This window comes from Strix uralensis, chromosome 14, assembly GCF_047716275.1.
Source record: "Strix uralensis isolate ZFMK-TIS-50842 chromosome 14, bStrUra1, whole genome shotgun sequence".
Lineage (NCBI taxonomy): Eukaryota > Metazoa > Chordata > Aves > Strigiformes > Strigidae > Strix > Strix uralensis.
Window position 1 is genome coordinate 14,551,525 of NC_133985.1, and position 11,108 is coordinate 14,562,632.

General features: G+C 48.3%; 1 protein-coding gene across 1 annotated transcript; it reads left to right on the plus strand.

Annotated features, from left to right (window-relative positions):
* Positions 1-577: 577 nt before the first annotated feature.
* LOC141949525 (serine protease inhibitor Kazal-type 6-like) lies at positions 578-4,616 on the plus strand. Its single transcript, XM_074883222.1, has 4 exons — positions 578-635; positions 2,785-2,810; positions 3,679-3,791; positions 4,571-4,616. The coding sequence occupies exons 1-4, from the start codon at positions 578-580 to the stop codon at positions 4,614-4,616; spliced, it is 243 nt and encodes an 80-aa protein (XP_074739323.1).
* The last annotated feature ends 6,492 nt before the right edge of the window (positions 4,617-11,108 follow it).

An 11,108-nucleotide genomic window follows, 5' to 3' on the forward strand; every position in this document is an offset into this window, starting at 1 on the left:
CTGTGCACACAGCTATGAGAGCATGTCACATCGGAGTGCTTCTCCACCCCAACCCAACAAATTTAGAACCATCCTCAAAAATAGCCAGGGAACAACGTATAATTGGTTTCACAGACAACACATTCTCATGCTGTGATTTATTTCGTAACGTCTAGTGAGTGTCATCACGCTGCACTCAAAGCCTCGGAGCTGGCATTCAACGAGGGCCCAGAGAATGAAAATTACCAGCTTCCCCGATGAATCACCGCTTTGAAAATTCACCCTTGTGAGAATCCTGTGACTATTTAGAAAAAAAAAAAAATATTACAAGCCCGTCTATCACTCATGTAATTAGCCCTTTCTAGGTTTGATGTGGACAGGGCAGCATTCCTAAAGCACCATAAACGTGGCCAGGACCAATAATGGCTTTAGAAACAAAGTGGAGAAGTTCTCACAATTAAGGTGGGGAATGAGCACAGCTACGGTTGGACGCATAAATACACAGAAAGGCAGGTCTGTGTGCACACTGTGGGCTCCGGTGCTGAGACGACACCTCCCGCACAGATCGCTTGGCTTGGACTAAAGAGTTACCTGCAGCATGAAGGCAACAGGTGCCTTAGTGCTTCTCAGCCTGCTGCTGCTCTCTTTCTTCTCGGGTAAGTGATCTTCTCCCTAGCCTAGGGAAAAAAAAAAAAACCCAAAACCTTTCCTGACAACAGCAAACTTCGGAGAGCCTTGATCACCGGATGACAGGCTTGAAGATAAAGCTGAGCAAGTAGAAAATATCTGCGGGACTTGCTCACTCATATGACATATTTCCACTCCTCTTATGCCTCCGCAGTGAATAACGCAGTGGAGGTGTCACTGGGAGACAGAGCGAGCAAATTCTAAGTGGCTCTTTCAGCAAATGTACCAAAGCAGAGTGTAATTATGAATTTTCGGTAGAAATGTTCACTGGAGAGTTTTGCTGAACCAGTTAGAGAAGAAACTCGCTCACCTCAGGGTCATCAGCTCTCGTTTTGATCCTAAGCATCTTGGTATTTGGTGTTTTCCTTGGAGATGTGGAAATGTAATTAGATGAAAGTTTCAGCTTTCGTTTATGTTGCAGAGAAAAGCTTGAAAATTAAATTCAGATGTCCTCAAGGAGCCAGAACAAAGAGGGCAAATTAAAAAGATCCAGCATTTATTTATCTGGAGATTTACACATCTCTCTGATGATCTGGGGAAGCTGAGCGATGATTTGTGAACATATAGGTCACATCAGTGTTATCAATTGCTTGTGTCCAGCTGACCCAGCTCTGCAAGGTTTGTGGTGACAGTTATTGAAGAATGTGCAGAACAAGAATTATTTATACTTGTTTTTCTGTGAATAATTTGAATAAAGAATTCACTTGAGAAAATTGCAAGCTGTGCATGGAAAAAGAGGTGAATTTACTTCGTACACATTATTCTTTATGAAATATTCATCTGTCTCTAATTGAGTCTTAATTGGGACTGGGTTCCGTCAGAGTGGTGAAGCTTCCTTCCAAGGCCAGGCAGAGTAGCAGCAAACTCTGTGATCTCCTATAAAATAAACAGATGTCAAGAGACTTCATCACAAAGTCTTCTGTAGCCGCATGTAATATTTATAAAAACTTCCTAATGAGCTATTTTGTAAATAATATGCAGATAGCCATAACAGTGACTTTACAATTAGGGCAGCCTAGCTTAACCCGAGGACATGATAAATACACCAGCGCCAGGGCTAAAACACCGAAGGGCAATACAACTGGCAGAAGGAGTAGGGTGAGTTGATGGATGATGGTCTGGCTGACTGAGGGTTGGGTGGGATTTCCAATGTGTGGGGGCCCGAGTGTAGGACCAGGTCGTCCCATCTCCTGTCCCAGGTCCCCTCCTGCCCAGAGCCACCTGGGCAGCATCACGGCTGGTAGTGACGCCACTAACCCAGCAGGTACAGCCTCGCACCCGAACCTCTGTTGCATCGTTGCCCTGTGAGATGCTGGGTATTTGTCCTACAGTGTTGTGACCCATATTCTGCAAATTTGCATTCAACCCACTCTTGAGTGTCAGGCTCCCCCTTAGAGACGTCACAGGGTTGTCTTGTCCCGTAGTTATGACTCAACCTGTGCGCCCGACTGCAGTCTTTGCAGTAAAGAAATATTAAGAGGATGGACTGATTAGCTTCAAGATCAGACCCCGTGGTTACAGCGGGTATTTTTGCACTCTTACTGACCGGCACTGCCTGTTCTGCTCTGTATCACCCCATGACATCTCTTTGTATCTCGCCCGGAATGAACTTGTTCTGGGAGCATGTCTGGGCTGTGCTGTGCTGAGGATGGCTGTAAAGCTGACCACAGGGTCTTCTCCTTCTCCATGGTACACTCTTGTTAGCAGTATCAGCCATTTTCATTGTTCAGAGGTGCAGGAGCCTAAAAGCCTTAAAAGTCAATATTGCTTTAAAATCTCTGTTGAGCGTGGCTCCAGATCCGATATGGCAGCTCGCTTCTCCGGGAGTGGCTGCCTTCCAGGAGATTGGGTTATGTGTCTGAGGTGCAGTTAGCAGCTGAGTGACTGATTACATGGTATTTTAGTAACATTTTTCAAAAAAGCAAAATACTGAAAAGCAATTTAGATAATGTATTTCCTGCCCCCTCCTCCGCCGCACAGGATGAAGGAGTAGGAAAACCTGGTGTGTTTCACTGTGGTTTGCATAAAGGGTTTGTGACTTTAGTTCAGCTTCTATCAGAAAATAATGCTGACATGTAAAATCTCTGTTTGCTTTTTTTTTGGTTTCTTTTATTCCAGATGTAGCAGGTCAAGACATTGAAGAGGTTAGTGCAGCTGTTTCCTCTTCTTACTGAATCTGCATTTTCTAGAGGCGTGGTTTTGTAACCAAGATCTTGGTGCGTGGTAAACAGTTTTTATTGTCTGCTGCGAGCAGGTAGGTCCTTCCAAGAAGTCCCAGCGCTTTGGGGAGTTCACCGTTGTGCAGGGGATGTTATGTGTGGCCACATCAGCAAGTAGACCAGGGAAATAGATGGTTGGTTTAGCAACTGCTTCCCATGGTTAGGTCTAGAGTGCTTGCACAGGGTTGTGTTTGTATGCAGCACCACTTTTATCCACTTTGCTCCACTGTCCAATCTTCTCAAGAAACAAATGGACTCCTGAGAGTGTTTTATCCCCCAAACAAGGTCCATCACTGGGACTTGTCCAGACACAAAATACCTGTACATTTCCTGGACACCGTTTTTATTTCCTCACAGACTGTGGCTTTCTCCTCCTTCCTCTGGGAAGGCAGAAAGCTCTGCAAGCACCAGGCTGAGTGCACAGTTTCGCAAGATGCATGAAGCCATGCAGCAGTGAGTTAACTTGGCGCCAAATGCCTGAAAGAGCATCAATGCTGACTCTTCTCCCACATGCCTAGGCTAATCCACTCCTGTCTTTGGGAGATCAAGACTTTTCCCAGATGACCACAGTTTCTCTCCTCAAACATGGGGCAAAGATTTCCCTGAAACACTGCTTCTGCTCATTTCTGAGAGGGCTTTTTCTTTCAGTAAATAGACAGTGTCATCACTGCCACTTTAGTCCTCTTGTCAGAAAAAGCATTATATCAGTGACCTTGTATCCAATTTGGAAAGTGAACGAAAGAGTATGAGATTCCTGAAAGGTGGTTGGTTTTTTTTTTTGTTCCTTTTGCAGATTTGTAGAGAGTTTATAAACAGAAACGTGTACTGCACGAGGGAGTCCAACCCTCACTGCGGCACGGATGGCATCACGTATGGAAATAAGTGTGCCTTCTGCAAGGCAGTGCTGTAAGTGAAAGCAGAGGGGATCGAAATAACAGAAAGAGTTGTCTTCGTTTTCATGTATGTAACGACGTTCTTCATGGAGGGGAGACCCTGCATCCAGGCTGCTCCTCTTGTATGGACCAGCCCCTGAATCGTGCCAAGTGGAATATTTCCTCCTTGGAATGGAGCTGTGTGAATGCAAGTTAATTTTAATTCATTTCTAGGCTTTGCATGCTGCTGGTTGCCATGCCGAAAGGCAGCACGGGGCCTGGGAGGCAATTGCATCCTGCCTGTACCTTCTGCACACACTAAATTGATGCACATTTCCCACTATATGCCACAGGCTGCAACTCTCACTGCCCACACTTGTGGATACTGAGAAGTGTCTGGAGGAATGCGGGAGCTGAGCTGTGCCAAGTTATTCCTGAAAAGTCTGAATGGACTTTGTGGAACAAGACACAAAATCTCAGAGGAAAAGCCCGAGTTTCTCCTTTGCCTGAGCTCTGCCATCTTTTAAAGGAGATCCAATAGGAGCCAGCACCCCTGGGCTGAATGTGCTTGCAAAACATCAGTTTCTCCTTAGCAGTCCTTAACATTTGGTGTGCACTCGGGGCTGCCTTATCCTAGGGGAAATCGGAGAATAGCAAGGAGAGGAGAAAATGGCTTGATGTTCCCTGTGAGGGACCATGGTATGCTAGCATGAGTCAGGCAAACGGTCATATTCGGACAGATAAACTCCTTGTCCCATGCTTCTGTGTCTGTCAAACATTGCTTTGTCTAAGTCTGTCTTGCTCCCTTTACAGGAGAAGTGGAGGGAAAATAAGATTGAAGCACCTGGGCAAATGCTGAGTCCTCACTGTCACCAAACAGCAACAGCTGAGCCCCCGTCAGCAACGGCTGCAGATGCCTGCGCATGGACACGGGAGCAGCTTGCCCTCATCTCCGCCGCCTCTGCTCAATAAAATAAAACTCAGCATGATTCTTTGGCTTGATTCCTTTTTCCATAATACCCAGAAAAGCGCTTTGATACAGCCGTGCTAGAGCCTAATGCATGGCTTCCCTATGCTGTGCTGTTACATCACCCTCCTCCTGGGAAGCAAGGTGCTCCCTGTGTCGGAGCAGGGATTCCCACGGCTCCTATGGGCTTTGTCCTCCTGTCCCCTGCAGCCATAGCTCTTCTGTCCCGTCCTGCCTGACAAATTGGCACACACTTGCTGGGCAGCCAAGCAGCACAACTGCCCATGGGCTCCTGCCCAACTCTCCCCATCCCGGGGGGTGGGTGACTGTGTGCGCCTTTATTCTTTACCCAGCCTCCGTAGACATGTTCCTTCCTCTCTCAGAGGTTATTGTGGGAGGGTGACAGGAGAGCTGGTGAACAGCGTGACTGCATATGCCTCATCTCCTTTGGAAACCAGAGACAAACAAGCTGAGGCTAGGGAATATTGCTCCATTTAAGCCCGCAACAAGAAGATGGCAGGTGGAGGCTGGTTTTAGGCAGAAGCTGCAAGGCTCTTCTTTCCAAATCAGTCTCTTTCTTCTTCCTTCTAAGAGAACGCTTTGTCTTGAAAACTGTGAACTCACCAGCATTAGTTTTCTGCTGCCAAGTGGCTTCTCATGCTAATAAAATTATATTTAGAAGAGCAGCAGATTGTATAAAGTGTCAATAATTTAAAAAAGAAAAATCCCTGGAGGAGAAGAGCTGTGGGCTTCCTCTCCCCACCTCTAGGATAAACTCTCACTGAATCATACACAGACCTTGATTTTCTAGGCATAAGTATCTGTATTTATTTACGATTTCTAATGCACATAGACTTTATTCCTTTCTTTACTTTTCACGATGCTGCCCTCTCTTTTCTTGATGCTGGCTGGAAAATTCTTCTTTGTGCAAACATGAGAAAATGAGTTATATAGTCTCTCCTCATTCACTGTGCAAAATTCACACAGGGAAATACTTGTGGCATCCCCTTGTTAAAACATTGGCAGCAGATCAATGGGACACCAGCTCCTTCATTTTAAACACTTAACTTTCAAAGGGAGCTTTAGATTTTATCATGAGCCTCAGGGGTCAACATATTTTGCAAGCACCTAAATGCTGAGCATCTAAACCTCTGGACCTTGTTTGGACAGAGCTCGAGTGTCTGCCTATCATGCCACAATCCATGCTTTGAACTCAACTGAGGCGCGATGCCTAAAAAGAGAGGCCTTAGCAATGCACTCAGCACACCTAATGCTGGCTTCTCGTCTGGTAATTCACTTTTGTGATGCCAATTCTGGCAAATCCTTTGTCATTTGGTAACTTTACAGGCAGCGTGCAGGTGGCAGCCAGCCAGCGGCTGAACCACACAGACAAAACTCAGCGTTGGCTGGTTTGGAGCTTCCCTTGGACCAACTGTCTTTGATCCTGATGTTTTTCCCATCCCAGCCTACTGGATTCTTGCAAAATCTGCCACCTCTTCCTGGAAGCAGACTAACCCTCTCTGTGTTCCAGGTTGTACAACCAGGGGAAGCACATTTGTTTGGTTTCAAATTCAGATGTTACATTACTAAACTCAACAGCAAGACATCCAGAACATGGACAAGATTGAGGGGAGCAAGAAGCACCTCCTGCACAAGTACAAGTGGTCACAAAGGACATGTTGGGAAAGTGCGAGGACCTTCCTCATCAATCATCCTGCTTGGAGCAGGATGACCTCCACATGTCCTCTCCTGCCTGAGTTACCCTGCAATGATTCTATTACATTGTGTGGTTCTGGACCAGCACCATATTCAGAGCACAGGAGCAAAAAACCCTCGTTTTTAAGATGGAAAGCAACATTTTAATGAGAGGGGGAGTATGGGACATCTTTATGCTTGAGACGGCCCTCAGTGACTTCAAAAATCTCACAGCATATGCCCGTATCTAATCCTTTTTAATCTGGAAGCTGAGATAACAAGGGCAGATCACAAGAGAACAGAAACTGCAAGAATTCACTGTTTGATAACCATCCTGTATTTTGCTCTTTCAGTGCAAGTAGCAAATAAAAACACCTCTGTACCTCTACAGACCCAACTACCATCTCCTCCACCTGTGCCAGGAAAGTGGAGAATGGGAGTCATCTCCATTGAGGAAATTATTTCTCCCAGTTGGGGAAACTTCCCAAAACTTCCTCCCCAGGAGAGGTCAAGAGAGGCAGTGCTACACCAAGTGAAAGGCTTCTGTCGAGGTCCATCCTTCTGGCTGAGCAGGCACATTGCTCTGGTTAACAGAGACGGCAGCGATGTTTTGGTGGTGCCAGCTCCGCTCGCTCTCAGTTTCAGAGTGCTGTCCTCCCCTTCCCAGCAGGCTGATGGATGCCAGCGACAGGGTAGGAGTGCAGCAGTGGCCACAGGCTGTCCAGCCTGTACTCCCATCTGCATCTGGCTGCCTTCCCGGACGCATACCAAACCAGACACCAAACCTTCAGCCACTATTTTTTCTTCTATTTCTTTCCTCCATCTTTTAAGTTGTGTTGGGTTTTGAGTTTGGGTTTTTTTTGTCAGCTTTGAAAGGTGAGTGAGTCATGATACATTTGAGATCTCTCCTCTGTTAGATAACATGAACATCTTCACAGCTTCTTCTCTCCCTGGGGAGGAAGGGGCAGAGGCTAGGGTGGGAGCTGCCCCAGCATCTCAGCTGCTGCCAAGACCTGCCCCTTCCAGCAGAATGAGGGCCCTGTGTTCCCTGTATCTCACTCCGTCCCCCTCAGCAGTTAAAATAATGGAAAAATTTAATTTGTGCATGGTTGCTCTTACTGAAAGAAAGCTGTTTCTCACAGCTGAGCACCCTCCCGTGACTGGGCTGTGCACATGGTAGAGGGGAAGGACGTATTTCCATCTCACAGCTTCACTCTGCTGGTGATGCAGCTGATAGATTATTGTGTCCAGGCTCCTGGCCCATTTAACTTGTGTGCTCCACCGCTTCCTCCTCCTCCCCCAGTGCAGGCACGTGTCACTGTCGCAACTCAGTTGAGTCCTTTGTCCTACTTTTTTTACCTTGACATTCACAGCGTTTGACAAGGCTTTTCTAGCTGCCATGGGATGATCCTAGGGTGGTGGTGCTGACTGCAGGCTTTCCACAGCCCAGCTGGGGAGGAAGCTCTGGATTTGGCTATCATTTCGGTTCACCCTCTTTTCCCTAAGAGAAGGCAGGCTGGATCAGGTTGCAAGGGACTTTGGTCCAAACCTCCTGCTCATGGCAGGGTCAGTTCTGAGGTCCTATCAGATTGCTCAGGGCTTTATCCAGTCTAGCATTGAAAACCTACAAGGGTGGAAGATGCACAATGTCCCTAGGCTACCTGTCCCAGGGTTTGACTGTCATCATGGTAAAGAAATTTTTCCTTGTACCCAGTTTCAACTTCTTTTCTTTCAACTGTCTCGTCTCCAAGCCATGCACCACCATGAGGAGCCTGACTCTGTCTGCTCAGTAACCTGCTTGTTAACTGGCAGCCTGCTCTTCCATCCCCCTGAAGCTGCCTCCTCAGCAGGCTGAAGAAGCCCACCTCCCTCTGCCTCTTCTCGCAGAGCAAATGCTCCAGCCCCCATCTCTCTTGGTGGCTTTTTGCTGAACTTCATTTTTCCAATGTCTTTCTTGTATTGAGGTGGAGCCAAAAACTGAATACAGGAGGGAAGGCTGAGCTATGGGGATAAGGAAAGGGATTGTTCAGGCAGTAGTTGGGAGAACTGTAGGAGTATTGCAGGGGACTGAAAAGATGGAGATGGTGACAGTTGCAGGGAGTGGCAGGAGGGTGCCAGTGTGTATTGGGTCCTTTAAGGATTAGAGAGCAGCTGAGCCTGCTCTGGGGTGAAACAGCTCCCAGATGCTGGGAATCAGCCAACAATTCCCCCCATCCCCATCACAGCTGAAGGACTTAAATAGGAGTCCAGGGGAAATATTTGGCTGTTTTTACCAACTCCAGAGCAAAGACAAGGTGAGGAGTTTGCTTTGTGGTGTGGGAGTTTTGGTGTTTGTTTGGGGGTTTTTTGGGTTGGTGGGGTTCCCCCCCGAACTAAGCAGTGTAGTTTAGGAGCTTTTCACAGACATAGCGGCAGTAATTGTGGTTGGTGTCTTATAAGGCTGCTCTAAAAATGCTGGGGAAGCATGTGGAAGACAAGGGTTACCACAATACGTAAAGGAATAATGGGGGAGGCATAAGATATATCCCTATAGAAAGGTGGTTGCCACATAAAGAGTTGCTTGTTTTAAAGCTCCAGGAATGAGATGGTGCTTCAAGACACCTCTTTGGCTTTGGCACCCGTGGGATAGCGAGAGACAAGAGCTTCAATAAGGTCAGCTCCTCGGGTCTCTGGAGGGAGTAGGGCTTTTGCAGAGCCTCAACTGGGACTTGAAAGATATGGTCAAAACTGAGCTTCTGCTGGGCCTGGAGGATGCCCTGACCACCTTGAGGCTGGCCCCGAGCAACAGCTTCAGTGCTTGTAGCAGGGTTGGAGCTAGTACCCAGCTTGTGCAGTGATGGTTTCCCAGGGATGTGAGAAAGTGGTGGTGCTGTGTAATACAGTGCTTCCCTTTCTGAGCTAAAAATTGCTCAATTAATTGGGAGTGAACAGAAATGTCAGTATCGTGACAAGGGCTGGCTCTGACGCTTCTGGCCTTCTTCCCAAAGCATGTCATGCTTTTCTTTGGGAGGGTGAATTTGTGGAGTCACCTGTGATAAAACCATCAGCTTCCCCGGGCCCTGCCCTGTAAATAAATGCACCTTCCTGTCACCCTCCCTTTCTGGACATGCCCTCAACCCTTATTCACAGTTGCAACCGACAAGTGGGGGCTCCAATTGTGTCTGATAATGATGATGACCCATTCAAAAGGAGCTAGGAGGGGTTTAGGGGGGTGGTGGTGTCGCCGTGGCCCGTTCCCGGGCGTCGGGCTCCCTCTGGTGACAGCTGGGCACGCGCCGGGAGGGACACGGGGGAGCAGGGCCCGCTCTGGCGGGGGACGATGCTCGGATCTTGCTGGACAGGCTCGTTTTGGAGAGGGGCCCTAAAGTCCTCTTTGTGCCAGCCTCTGGGAGCGAGTCAGCTCCACTAGCAGGAGCAAAATGCCTTCCTGTGGTCCACATGCTCCGCAGACGTGTGACCGGCCACAGAGCTGATGTTACCGGCTGAAATTTTGCTTAAAATTAGGGGTGCCCACAGCGGAGCCGTGCACAAACAGTGACAAAGTTATTCACCCTCACTCGAAAGTTCCTCAGATTGCAGCACCCATCCTCGGTTCAGGATGGGTGTCTGTATTGGCCTATTTTTGCTGAGACCAACAGCTGGTCTTGCAGTGGATGACACTGATGGAGATCTGTGCTGGCATTGTGAGCTGTCCTAGTAAATTGTTTCTCTTTGTTACTTGTGCCTTTGCTCTGCCTCCTGGCAGCCGTTCTCCTCCCGTCCTGAGACTGCTGTTGGGTCGGGGTGCTCTGAACAAGTTGCCTGTGCTCCTGCAGGGCCCATCATCTCTCAGGCACAGGGTGCAGTCTCAGCATGTTCCCTTCATATAATGGATAAAAAATAGCTCTAATCAATGACTTCCTTGGCCTGAGACTCCTCAGACTGCTGTCTTCCCCAGGGCACTGTTCACCTCTCCTCAGACCCTGGAGAAAGAAATCTGGGGGCAGAGAAATGCGGCTGAGATGAGCTGGGCTTTGTACCTCCAGGATTTGGGGAGAGCTTTTCAGTTACGCTCTTGCTAGATGCAAATATTGAGATCTAGCATCAGTGCTGGGACTCCAGGCATGACACACTTGCTCCACTTTTCACTGAACCCAGCTGAGACTTGGACTCTGCCTCTGTGAAACTCTTCCCCTCTGTTAACGCTGTGACAAAGGAGAAAGCCATTGCCAACCCTTGTAGGCGAAGCAGCGATGCATGGCACAGCCGCAGAGCTGGTGCAAGCCCCCTCTGCCCTATCAGGGTTTCAGAGGACCTCCTGCTACTGAGGGTGCTCTGCTCTTTGCTGTTGTGTCTTGGTGGTCTGTCCAGGTCCTGCTAATCCTCTGGAATGGTCCAGGCCTTGGCGTTGTCTCTCTAAGGTTTGGCAGGATGGTGATGATGCTTCTCTTGTGAGCAAGTTGCGGAGAGATGGAGGCGGGGCGGGGGGGGGGGGAGGGGGGGAGGGAGCGCAGTACCAACGACGGACACTGGGTGCTGCCACAGACCGGGTGGTGTCAGCGGTGGTACCGTGTCTATTCAGTGCAGTTCAGTTGTGAGTGCTTCTGACACCAGGCTATCACAGAAAGAAGGGGTTGGGGAGGTGAGGCGGGGTGGCAGAGAGCCTCTATAGCAAAGGGAATAACGGTTAATGCTATGGGGCTTTTTGTA